Here is a 13,748-nt window from a genome sequence, read left to right as displayed (position 1 = left end):
TCTGACCCAGGAGTGTTGTGTGTTCTGCCAACATCCACGCAACACGTTGCTTGTGAGTTATAAGTAGACTAAAACCTCAGGCTTGCACAATTCTTGGTACGCCTTTGCCTCAAGGTGAGATGAACTCAAAATATGATATGCTCTCTGTGAGATCAGAATGAAGCTATTTGCCATCTGAGCCCACATTCCTACTTAGCATTCACTCCTTGCCAGGTTGTGCTTCTTTCACTTCCCTTTTCCTGAGGGTTACCCACCGCCGCCCTCCCCGCCCCCCCACCGGCCCCTGGCCTAGCACTTGAATAAAAAATCCCTGGCTCAGACTCTGCTTCTAGGGAAACTGACCTAACAATAGAGATATATGGAGGAAGAGGTATTTTATTCCTATTTTTCTAAAGTTGTCAAAATAAAGGATAACTTTCCTTCCAATAAAATTTTATACACAGTAGACTATGGATAGTATGTACAGTATAGTATATGAATATTTTGGTAAAAACAATACATCATTGGTAAGTGAACAAAAATTAGCCTAATGGTGAATAACCTTATTAAAATGCTGGATGACGGGAAGGAAAGAATGATTTGAGAGTAGGGGAGGTCTATAGAGATGGAGACGGAAGTTATAGCTACTTCTCTGTCAGCAGAGTGGTGCCAGATAGAATTGCAGGACAGAGCTGAAGCCAAATGGGTATTTCTTTAAGATTCAGGCAAGCTGGGACTCCTCTATGGTTAAGTCTTAGCAGGGATTTGAATTCGAATGAACATAAATACAAATGATAAACGTGATAAGCCAGGGGAAAAAGACAACAGGTGTTTAGAACAGACTAGATTGTAGTACTACAAGTGAGAAATCATTAAGTCTTAATGATAATGCCGAAAGACTTCTATTTAATTTTTAAAAACTTAAAAATTAAAAACTAAAAAATTGAATAGATACAAAATAACTTTTGGATATATGTGTAAAGAATGAAGTAAAATAATATGATTAACATCCATTGCCTGCCATTTTAATGTTTAAAAGATACATTACCTTTAAGTCTCCTGTAGGCTCCTCATTTAGACCTCATCCTTCCTCCCCTCTCAGCCGCCCTACCCAAACACTCCCTCTTCTCCCATAAGGGAGAAGTTTCCTCACCATTCGTGTTTTCTCTTCTGTTAGTATCTGCCTTTGTGACATTCATCTCGTTGAGTTGTAGTCCTTCATATGTCAGGCATGTCTCTTATAAATAGGCTTCATTTAGATTTGTTGATTCTTTTTTAGAACCATATAATCTTTGATATATGATTATCTATGGTTATATAATCTTTGATTATTACTGGCACATTTAGTTCTTTTACATTTATTTTAATCACTGCCAAATTAGAATGATTCTGTACTTTCAATCCATTTGCTTTATTCATGTTTCTCTTTTTCTTTTATTACCTGTTGTTGGATTTATTGAATTGACTAGGTATTTATTTTGCTTTGAGAATGTTGAACTTCCTGAGTTGTGGGTTGGTGTCTTTGAATAATTCTAAAAAATTCTCAGACATAATGTATTTATGTTAGTTTCGGGTTCTTAAAGCTCCTGTAACAAATGACCACAAACTTGGTGGCTCAAGACAACAAAAATTTAGTCTTTCATAGTTCTGGAGGCTAGAAGTCCAAAATCAAGGTGTTGTCAGGGTCATGGTCCCTCTGGTTCTAGGGAAGAAACCATCCCAGATTTCTTTCCTAGCTTCTGGTGGTTGCTGGCAATATTTGGGGATCCTAGGCTTGTAGGCTGTGTCACTCCAATCTTGATCTCTGTCTTCACATGGCCTTCTTTATGCATGTCCTCTATCCCTGTGTGTCCCTTGCTTGTAAGGACACCAGTCCCTGGATTGGGGCCCACCCTAATCCAGTATGACCTCAACTTCACTTGATTTTTTGTAAAGATCTTATTTTCAAATAAGGTTACATTTGCAAGAATCAGATTTTTTAGGACTTTAAATATATCTTTTTGGAGAACACAGTTCAGCCCACTACATTCTTCAAATATGGCTTCTGCCTCATTCTATCCCTCGTCTCTTTCTGGCATTCTACTTAGACCTTCCTCCCATATCTCTTATTCTGTTTTTCACAGTTGCCATCTGTTTATCTCTTTTTACCACATTCTAAGTAATCTCTTCAGCACTCTTTTCCATTTTATTAATCCCTTCTTTAGCCACATCTGGTCTGCTGTTAATACTTAAAATATTAATATTAGATATTTAAAGACTTTTTATTGAAGTGTAACATAAATACAGAAATGTATATGTAAGTTTCCAGCTTGATGAATTTTCACGCAGATCAAGAAAGAGAAAATTACCAGCAACCCAGAAGCTTCCCTGGTACTGCCTTCTAGTTACTACATAAAGCTTCATGTAAATACAATATTGCATAAGTGATTTTTGCATGATTTGCATACCATATAAGGGGAATCATTCACTGTGTATTATTTTGTGCCTGGCTTCTATTGTTCAACACGGGGGAATTCATCCATTTTGTATGTTAGTTGTAGCTTTCTCCTTCTTGTTACATTGTGTGAATATACCATAACCTTTCTCTTGTACTTGATGGACATTTGGGTAGCTTCTGTTTTGGACTTCTGAGAACAGTTCTTCTATGAACATTCTTCTGCCTTTTTTTTACCCTGTAAACATTTGTATGCATTTCTCTTGGGTATAAACATAAGAGGAGTAATTCCTAGGTCAATGGGTATGCATGTTCAGCTTAATTGCCAAATAGTTTCCAAGTGCTTGTGCACCAATTACTTTTTAAAATTAAGTGCTTGTTTTGGATCTCTGGTGGTTTAGGTAATCTATGGTAAGATTCTTGGTTCATTTGAGTTTTCTGTTGAAATCACCTATTCAGTTAGGTCAATTTATCAGAAGTCCTGATTAAATTTTTAGTAGTCTTGACTCCGACAAGTCTGAGACAGCCTTCAATTCAGGACTTGTTCATCTTGTACAGCTGAAAGTTTGTACCTATGCCTAACACCCCGCCTTTATTCCCACCCCAGCCCCTGGTAACTGCCATTCTACTTTCTGCTTCTGTGAATTTAACTATTTTAGATCCCTTATGTAAGTGGAATCGTGCTGTATTTGTCCTTCTGTGTCTGGCTTATTCCACTTAGTGTAATGTCCTCCACGTTCATCTGTTTGCAAAATTGGCAGGATTTCTTCCTTTTGAAAGACTGAATGATATTCCACTACATGTAAATACCACATTTTCTTTATCCATCTCTCAATGGACTAAATGTCTTGGCTTTTGTGAATGCTGCAGTGAACAGGGAAGTGCAAATCTTACTTTGAGATTCTAATTTCATTTCAAAATATTCAAAAACAGGTTTGTTGGATTATTTGGTAGTTCTAGTTTTAATTTTCTGAGGAAACTCCATACTGTTTTCCAGAGTGGAAATTTACATTCCCACCAATAGTGCATCAGGGTTCTTTTTCCACATCCTCACCAGCGCTTGTTGTCTTTTGTTTTTATGATAAAAGCTATTCTTAATCTCAGAAAACAAACTGAGGGTTGTTAGAGCGGAGGTGGGTGGGTGATGGGGTGGCTGTGTGATGAACATTAGGGAGGGTATGTGCTGTGGTGAGCGCTGTGTAAGACTGATGAATCACAGACCCATGCCCCTGAAACAAATAATACATTATATGTTAATAATTTTTAAAAAGTCTCTTCTAATGGATGTGAGGTTTTCTCATTGTGGTTTTGATTTGTCTTTCCTTGATGATAAGTGATGCTGAGTACCTTTTCATATACCTTTGGCCATATGTATGTCTTCTTTTGAGAAATGTCTATTCAGGTCCTTTGTCTATTTGTATTTATTTATTATTTTTTTTTAAAAATTTAATTCCAGTATAGCTAATGTACAGTGTTTTATTAGTTTCAGGTGTAATACAGTGATTTAACAATTCTGTACATTACTCAGTGTTCATCATGATAAGTTGTACTTTTAATCTTCCTTTGCCCATTTTTAAATTGGGTTATTTATTTATTTATTTTGCTATTGAATTACACAAATTGAAGTCCAATTTTTGTTGTTGTTGTTCTTTGTGGTTTAGGTATCATATCTAAGGTAAGAAAACCATTGCCTATATCAAGATCACAAAGATTTACTCCTTTATCTCCTTCTAAAAGTTTTATTGTTTCAGCTATGGGTTTTTTCTCTCCATTTTGAGTTATTTTGGTATACAATGGGAGGAAGGGGTTCAAAGTAAGTCTTTTATATGTGGATATCCATTTGTCCCAGTACCATTTGTTTAAATGACTATTATTCCCCCACCTTCTGTTATACTTTTAACTAAGTAGTTTTGTTTTGAGTGCATGTATTAACTCTTTTTTTTTTTTAAAGATTTTATTTATTTGACAGAAATCACAAGCAGGCAGAGAGGCAGGCAGAGAGAGAGGGGGGAGGCAGGCTCCCTGCTGAGCAGAGAGCCCGATGCGGGGCTCGATCCCAGGACCCTGGGATCTTGACCTGAGCCGAAGGCAGAGGCTTTAACCCATTGAGCCACCAGGCACCCATGTATTAACTCTTTTACAGGCAACTTTGGCCTTTAAATTTTGTTTTCTGAACAATCTATTTTGAAAGGTAAAAACTTTTTAGAGATAGAATTGAATTTCTACTTTAAGTGGTAAATCAAATATATTAAATTCAGAATGGAAACTTTCATTGGTATATGGAAAGTAGTTTCTATTTACAACTTCTATTTGTATATTGTCAGTAACAGGTAAAGTAGGTAACTACCAGATCAATTTTGCAACTATTTTAACAATACAACTAAAATATTAAAAATTATTTTAATATTGTTTAGGTGAAGGTGGCCTTTCTATACTGAAGTAGAGGGTATCTGTTATTATGTACATACCTTATCAAACAAAAAATGGCTTCCTTTCATTAGGAACTTGGCTTCAGAAATGGTAAAGAACATCAGGAACTAGAATTTCCTCTTCTTTATATGACAAAAAAAATTAGAGAGCATGTTAAGTGACTAAAATTGGTAAGTGGAGAAAATTTACTATCCATTATGGTCAGTAAGGCATCAGGAGACCTGGTGTGAGGCGCTTAGGAGAGGAACCAGGCTATTGGGGCTACAGAGAATAAATGTGAGCCTCAGCCATGCTGTGGGTGTCCCCCAGCTCTGATAATTCACAGCCTGGACCCCAACAAACTAAAGGATACAATTAGAGAATGAGGGACAAAGTCAGAGAAGGTCTTGTGAAATTGTTGCTGGGCTCAGAATGGTGAGGAAGAGATGAAGTCTTACATGAAAAACCGCCACAAAGGAGGGTGGCTAAGCATTGCAGTCCTCGGTGAAATTGAGAGTGAATGCAGGACCCTGTGTTATTTACTGCTGCAGAAAGGCACACTTATTTAAAGTTCTTTTAAAATCTATGTACAACACTGAAGTTCCTATCATAGTAGATAAACAACGTTACTGGTACCCATGAACATAGAATTAAATAAGTGTCCTGGGCAAAAATGCAAAGGCCTGTGTTTATTGTTCTTGTTCCTTTTGTTACTGTTGCTATATATAAAGATTTTATCTATTTTTTTGACAGAGAGAGATCACAAGTAAGCAGAGAGGCAGGCAGAGAGAGGAGGAAGGAGGCTCCCTGCTGAGCAGAGAGCCCGATGTGGGGCTTGATCCCAGGACCTGGGACCATGACCTGAGCCGAAGGCAGAGGCTTTACCCACTGAGCCACCCAGGCGCCCCAGTAGTGTTCATATATTAACTGATAGCATAACCTGTACACATACATGGAAACTTGGAAAAGAATATTATGAACATTACAGAGATCTCCAAAGACAATATTGAATCAGGCAGTGGCCTTGTGTTTTTATTCACCCCCCCTTTCCAGTTAGGTCTAATTGTTTATTTAAAACAAAAGTGCTTTTTTCACGCCCTTCCTTTTTATGCTCTGAAATGAGGGGGGAAAAAAAGTGTGGGAAAAGCAGGATGTCTTTTACTACCAGATAAGCACTGGGTGGAAGAGCCTCATAGCTTTTTAATTTTCTCCAATTTACCATGTTTTCTGTGAGCAAATAAACCAATCTAGGAAAGACTGACTTGTTAAAAATCTTGGTAGTTACGAGAGATTCACATGCCTCACCTGTCTTGTTCCTGCTGTGTGGAAACGTTTTTGGCCAGTTAGGGGTACCAGAGTCTTCCTGAGGGGCGTCACTCAACATCCAACGGTAAATGAGGGCACTTGCTACGATGAGCACTGGGTGTTATATGTAAGTGATGAGTCACTAAATTCTACTCCTGAAACCAATACTAAACTACATGTTAGCTAAATGGATTTAAATAAAATTTAAATAAAAGTTAAAATTTAAAAATAAATTTTTATTTAAATTAAAATTTGAAAAATATAAGGCATTCTATTCAGCTACTCTATATTGCTTAAATGAGAGAAATACGTTGCTCAATAAACACTTTTACTGCCAGTATATATTGTGGTTGGTCAGTTAAACAAGAATCGATACAGAAATTAATAAAGAATATATGATCACACCATATGCATTCTAACTTATAACATGTAAATATATGTCACTTTCCAATCTTCTCATTTAGGGTCAGAAGCAATTTCTTTAACAGAGGTTGAATGTTGAGAGTTTAGAGTTGTCTTTTTTTTCATAAACCAAGACATATCAATTCCGTTTTATGTTCCTTTGGAGTATGAGTTTAAAGATGCCCATGGAACAGTCTGAATGTAGAGCTGTTTCTCATCTTTTATTATGGTTGACTTATCCTCACCTACTTGGAGAACATTCTTCTTAGACACTTGATTTTGAAAGCATTGAGTTTAGCTTTCTTAAAAATCACAGCTCTCATTGTTCCTATTTCACCAGTTAGGTAATATTTAATTATATTAGATGTTAAAAATGATCTTTATAAATATAATGTGGAAAAAATTCAAAGTGATGTGAGCCCAAGTAACTGGGCATTCTAGAAACAGCCTGATAAGCTCTCAGAGTGATCAAGGCAACAGGCAGTGTGTTTTGCAGGGGAACTGAAGTGTATTGATCAATCAGAACAAAAAACAAGTAGTGATTGGTTTTGAAAACTTTGTGGAGCTTTGCGCAGTGGCAGTATCGTAGCCAATGAGGTTTATCCGAGGCGCGATTATTGCTAATTGAAAACTTTGTGGATTTTTTTGGTGTGCTTTTGATTAAAACTAGCTTCATAAGGTTTTAGGTATCATCTATCATTACTGTATTTGGAAAGAGAGTTACTTAAAGGTGAAACTCAATATTTGAATACACAACAACTTTTTAATAGCCATGGTCTACAGAAAGAATACATAATGGTTTAATTTTAAGTTGCCTCAAGTCCTCTTTTTAAAAATAAACTTTATATTTTAGAATAATCTGAGATTTACAGAAAACTGCAAAGATAGTACACAGAATTACCCTAATTTCCTCAATTGTTTTGTTTTTCATTTGTTTTTGCCAAATACTCCTTAAAATCTTATTTGAATATAGTTGATGTTACATTAGTTTCATTACAACTTAGTGATTCAACTTCACTATATGTTTCACTGAATGAAAGAGTTGTTTTTCTATGGATTGTAATAATATTCTCTGAGGACTTTCTTCTGCTTTTAAGAAGTCAATCTTAGGGGCACCTGGGTGGCTCAGATGGTTAAGTGTCTGCCTTCACTTCCGTCATGATCCCAGGACCCTGGGGATCAAGCCCCATGTAGGGCTTTCTGCTTGGCGGGGAGCCTGTGTCTCCCTCTCCCCTTCTGCCTGCTGCTCTGCCTGCTTGTGTTCTGTCAAATAAGTGAATAAAATCTTTAAAAAAAAAAAGGCGTTACTCTTAGTAACTTCAAATCTACCAACGATGACCAAAATTCTTTAAAATTTAGATATAAGAATGTTGTCTGTGGAGTCAAATGGTCTGAGTGCCCGCTCCATCCCTTAATAATGCCAGCACCTTAGATAAGTCATTGAACCTCCCTAAGCCTCAATTTCCTTTCCTGTAAAATGGAGCAGATAATAATACCTATCTGTATTAATCTTGGGGCATAGCAAGTGCTCAATGTCAATTTATTTTAAAAATTGGGATAGACATTAGTGGTCACTTAATTTCTTATTCGTAAATCTTTATTTTACATCACTGCTCTGTACCATATTCTGCAACTAGACTGAATTGCATATAGTTCTCTTAACACTGGAAGATACTTTATACTCTTTAGAAATACTCGTTGCTTCATGGACTACCTGGCAAACTCCTCCTACTCGCCCTTCCTCAGTCCACACATCTTTCATTCATTCATTTGGTCATTTGGTCATCATCCAACTTTTTTGTAAAACATTCACTTTAAATGGCATCCTCTTTCTGGAAACACATCTACCAGCAAATTAAACATAAATAGAATTAACATTACTTGGAAGAGTGCCTGTTGAATATGCATCTTAGATCATTTTTCTCTTTAGAAAACTGATCCCATTTGCTACCTGTTCGGTAATAACTCCAGCTGCTTGCTGGTAAGATAGTATTTCTTCTCCAAATGTATTTCTTCTGTGTATTTTTGTGCTCCAGAAGCTTTATTCATTTTTAGAAAGCTTTTAGGCCCATTACTAACAGTAAACCAGATACTTAACTGAGACAATTTTTCTCAAACATTGCGAGCAATGGACAAGTAGGAAGTGATTAAAAGGAGAAAAGCTTTAACAACTATTCACAAAATTCCTTTTCCTTGTGAAACGTATGTAACAAGAAGGTAACACTAAACACCAGACTTAACACTTGCGGAAAAGAATCTTGTTTTAAATAAAAAGGATATAATACGGGAGGCATATTCATCACACCAATATCCCATTGCACATGTTAACTGCAATTTATGGTTAGAACTCTAAGGACTTCTCTGATAATCCCTTGTATCATTTAAAAATTCCTGAAAATGAATTCTTACATTCATTTTTATCTGTGTGAACCTGAAGCTTAATTATTTGCTTTAAAAAACAGTACTCGGGGCGCCTGGGTGGCTCAGTGGTTTAGGCCGCTGCCTTCGGCTCAGGTCATGATCTCGGGGTCCTGGGATCGAGTCCCGCATCGGGCTCTCTGCTCAGCGGGGAGCCTGCTTCCCTCTCACTCTCTCTGCCTGCCTCTCTGTCTACTTGTGATCTCTGTCTGTCAAATAAATAAATAAAATCTTAAAAAAAAAAACAAACAAAAAAACCCAAAACAGTACTCACATAACCGATAAACACGAGAAAAGGGAAATTGGTAGTGATCATGTATTCTCACAGATCTCTGACATTCTTCAAATATCATAAAAAAGGTATTTTGAATAGTTTCAATATAAAAATATAGTTTGAACATAAATATCACACACACACTTATGTTCAGGTATACACACGAATGTGAAAAACTACCCTTTGGGTCAGTGTGTAATTACCGTAAAATTATTTCATGGCTCTTAATACAAAGTAAACAAATGAGAACTCAAAGGCCGCTCACTGAGCTCGTGCTCCAAGAGCGTAATAATGAACAGTTTCCTCATCGGTTCTGCTCTCACAGGTATCAGCAGGAAGAAGGAAACCACCGAGGATGTTAAGGAAAATGAGTAAATGGCTGCGGCTTTAGTTTCTGGCAAGACTGATCTGAAAGGCGCATTTAGGGAAAGACGGTCAAGAGACATGGATGTGGGGATGGCTGCAACGTGAAGGCAGGAAGTCTGTTTCCCAAGTCGCCCCAAAGGAAGGCCTCAAGCGGAGCAGAAGGAACCCGCCCCGCGAGCCACGGCCTCCGCCCGCGCTTTCCTCTCCCAGCGGCTGCGAGGCCCCGCGGGAAGTGCCTCTTGAGTCACAAACGTCCTCGGCCTGCGTCCCTCCGACTTTCCTCGAACACCCTCCCCCGTCGCCACAGTGAGGGTTCGGGCTGAGTGCCTCGTCCTTTATGCAAGCTCAAGGTTAACAGCCGGGGCTCTCAACCCTTCCCCAGGCGACGAGCCCATCGGTGCTTTAACCTGACCCCAAAAGAGGACCCAGGCCAATGGTTGGCTGGTTTTTACCGGATTTCCCAGTATGGGCGTGGGGTCACCGAAAGGCCCGGGTTCGAGAACTCGTGTAGGTTGGGAGGGGGGTGTTCAAGCAGTCCCTGTGGTAAAACCCGTCACCTCAGTCCCCTCGGCCGCCCCTCCGCCCCCGCAGCTCCCGCCCGCCTCCCTAAAAGTCCAGGGCGTCGGTGACAGAGGAGAGCGGGGGGGCGCAGATGAGATTTTGAACGTGACGCCAAAGGAACTCTCATCCTTCCTCCGGAGCTGGAGGGCGTTGGACACGGCGCCAGCACCACGCACAGCGGCTTCCAGAGGAGCTTGCCAGAGTTCTCTCGTTTCCTGGTTACGTGCGTGCTCGCAGAGACGAGAACCTTCGCCCGCGACTCCTGCTTCTCCATAGGGAACAAAGGGCTGGGCACGCTAGTGTGAGACGTGCCAAACGCAGCGCCCCTCATGGCTGTCGCTGGAGCCCCACCGCCCGGCGTTCCCGACGGCGCACGCGCACTGAGGCTCCGCGGGGGCTCCTAAGGGCCCCGCCCCGGGGTGGGCGGACCTGGCGCCTCCCGGCTGGCCAATCGGCGGGCGAACCTGCGCCTTCCCCCTTCAGCCGGCCTGGCGGTGGCACGTGGCTGTGTTTGTGTACGTGCTGCTCCCGCAGGGAGGGGAAACGCCCCGCAGCTGGGGTGAGGCTGCTGGGGCGCGGCCGGGTCTGGGGCGCTGCGGCGGGAGGCCGGCCCCCTGGCCCCGGCAATCTAAATTCTCCCGCACTCGGCGGGCTGCGCACTCTTACCTGCCATTCCGCGGCGCCTAGGCCGCCGCTCTGAGCTCCCCAGACCTCCTGTCCTCGGCTGTAGGCGGAAGATGCTGTTGCTTGATTGCAACCCAGAGGTGAGACGCGCGCCCCTTAAGTCCTGCAGGCTTAGCTTTCCCGGGTGTCTGTCAGCTCGGGAGCACTAGCGAGGGGGACTGACCACCGAGCGCTGCCGAGTCAGGCCCCTTCAGAGTCAGATTTGGGGCGTGGGGTAAGATTTCCGACAGCGGGAGAGCGCGGGGCGGGATAAAGGCAAGAGGGGTGCTGGAGCTGCTGTTCTCCTCCCGCAGGTGGATAGTCTGAAGCATCTGCTGGAGGCCGGGGCCTCGGTCAACGCACCCCCGGATCCCTGCGAGCAGTCGCCTGTCCATTTGGCCGCAGGTGGGGGCCTGGCTGGTTTGCTTCTGTGGCAGCTGCAAACTGGCGCTGACCTCAACCAGCAGGTAACTAGGTTACTGATTGTTGCTGTGGACCGCCGCCCCCCCCCCGCCCCCGCCAAGATCCACACAAAAGTTTCGCAGACGCCAGAATATTGTTCACTTGTCACAAATACGACTATCGCGAGATGTCTGATAGAAATATAAAGTGATGCACTCAAGGAATGTAAAATTTTCTAGGAGCCGCATTAATAAGATGACACGTGAAATTAATTTTGTGATTCAACGCCGCTGACCTCAATATTTCAATATGTGATCAATACAAAACAGGACTTAGATTTTTCCAGTGTCTTTTCAGACCTCTCAGTCTGGCGTGTATTTTACGTGTACAGCGCATTTCAGCTTAGTCTGGCCACGTTTCAAGGGCTCGTCGGCCATCTGTATGGCTCCTGACTGGGATCCTGCACAGTACACGCAGGTCATTTCAAAAGGAACAGTTGCTACATTACCAGATTAAAAGTTTCAGTACAGAAATTACTTAAATAACAGTTGTGATAAAAATAAATAACAGTTGTGGGGCGCCTGGGTGGCTCAGTGGATTAAGCCGCTGCCTTCGGCTCAGGTCATGATCTCAGGGTCCTGGGATCGAGTCCCATATAGGGCTCTCTGCTCAGCGGGGAGCCTGCTTCCCTTCCTCTCTCTGCCTACTTGTGATCTCCCTCTCTGTCAAATAAATAAAATCTTTAGAAAATAAATAAATAACAGTTGTGAGGCAAGCTCACAACTATTACAGTTTTCTACAGAACTGTCTTATGGTAGTCTACATCTCCCATTGAATATTAAAGTAGGGTAAATTTAAATTGTTTTACCTGTATAATACTTTGCTTTTATACAACTAAATTTTAATGTAGGTAGTGTGGCTGCATGTGTTTTTATTGATGAAAACTTTGTACTTAATAGAACACCAGGTGAACTTTATTTTAAAAAAATTTTAAAAATTCAGTAAAAAGTAGTTCTAACTCGTTCTCTTCAACAGTAATTAGACTTTCCCTCCCAACTTCCACAGAAATGGTTTTGGGAGAAACTAAGATGTGCTGTCTTATCTTTAAGGATGTTTTTGGAGAGGCTCCGCTACACAAGGCAGCAAAAGTTGGAAGTCTGGAATGCCTTAGCCTGCTTGTAGCCAGGGATGCCCAAATTGAGTGAGTATAAAATCAGTGATCTCAAAATTTTGTATTTTCTTGGATTAAGCTAATCAGACCCTTGAAGCTTAATTACATGCGCTTTTAAAAATGATGCTTGCCTAATTGACAATTTAGATTATCATTTAAATGTTAACTTAGGCTGTTAATGATACCTAATACTATTAAATTTAAGTAAGAAAATGGATCCTTAGCAGAGGTGCAATTCTGTTCATCTCTTGTGGCAATATTACATCTGAGTTTTGGTTTGGGATAATCCCTTCAATAAAAGTTCTCATTGACTTCTTGGAGTATTACTATATGGAGCACAGAACACTTTCATTCACTCAGAAATGGAAGGTCCACAGTGTGCTGAACTCTGCTAGCCACTCAGGATGCAGTAGCAGGGAATACTGGCATTTCTCTGATTCCTTTACCACTCCTGTTCTGAAACCAAGATTTGTATGAGCCCAAAGCTCTTTTGCAGGATATATTAAAAAGGCTAAACAGTTGTCAGTTTTTATGTAACTCAGTTTTTATCTTAAATTCAGTTTATGTAATAAGAATGGACAAACAGCTGAAGATCTTGCTTGGGCCTGTGGATTTCTAGAATGTGCCAAGTTTCTTACAACAATTAAATGTATGCAAACAATAAAGTCAAGTGACCGATCAGATAGAGATAATTGTGTTCCAGTGCTCAGACAGAAACGAAGTTTTGGAAGTGTAGAAAATACGACTGGAAAAAGGAAGTGTTGGTGAGTAACTCAGTTCTGTTTTCTTCCTCCTTTAGGGATTGCTTATTCGGCGCAGTTAATTATTTCAATCTTGGCAGTCTTATTTCTAGTGTGTCTTTTCTTTTCGTGAACACATGTTAATACCAGTTACAGTAACTGTTGCTAGATTCTGGAGCCCAGAAATCATCCTGCATGATGGAAGGCTGGGGAGAAAACCTTTTTAAAAAAGTTTCTAATGTCACTATGTTTTTTTGTTTTGTTTTGTTTTTGTTTTTTTCTTAGAAGTAATTTTTAAATGTCACTATGTTTAACCACAGATTCACGTTGGTTCTGAAAAGGTTTGAAGGAGCCCTTCACCCCGTGCAGATCTACTGCTCAGCTGCAAGCTATGGCTTTTGGCTCACCAGGTGTATATCTCCGCTCCTTCTAAGAAGGAGGAAAACTTTCTTCTAAGTGAAGATAACAGTTCAGAATACATGTTTTTACATGCCTGTAACATTTCGGTTGTGCCTGCTTTGTCTTTTAAGTTATTAAAGATTGTCTAAAGAATAAACTGTTCTGTTTGTGTAGTATCTAACAGCCTTTAAAAAAATTGTAGTTTTTTATTTTTTTAAAATTATA

The 13,748-nt window shown here is 40.3% G+C and overlaps 1 protein-coding gene and 1 non-coding gene across 2 annotated transcripts; both read left to right on the top strand.

The window, feature by feature from the left end:
- The first annotated feature begins 7,092 nt into the window (after positions 1-7,092).
- On the top strand, positions 7,093-7,229 carry LOC123937659. The gene has a single exon (XR_006817515.1). It is a non-coding gene; the product is annotated as a U4 spliceosomal RNA (small nuclear RNA).
- A 3,387-nt stretch (positions 7,230-10,616) lies between these two features.
- ANKRD37 (ankyrin repeat domain 37) lies at positions 10,617-13,662 on the top strand. The gene is made up of 5 exons (XM_045998420.1): positions 10,617-10,912; positions 11,126-11,278; positions 12,323-12,414; positions 12,945-13,148; positions 13,445-13,662. Coding segments are annotated over exons 1-5 (477 nt in total). The 5' UTR covers positions 10,617-10,885; the 3' UTR covers positions 13,446-13,662.
- The last annotated feature ends 86 nt before the right edge of the window (positions 13,663-13,748 follow it).

Source organism: Meles meles, chromosome 2 (assembly GCF_922984935.1).
Source record: "Meles meles chromosome 2, mMelMel3.1 paternal haplotype, whole genome shotgun sequence".
Classification (NCBI taxonomy): domain Eukaryota; kingdom Metazoa; phylum Chordata; class Mammalia; order Carnivora; family Mustelidae; genus Meles; species Meles meles.
The sequence above is the reverse complement of the archived record's forward strand: the minus strand, read 5'-3'. Positions and strand labels throughout refer to the sequence as shown.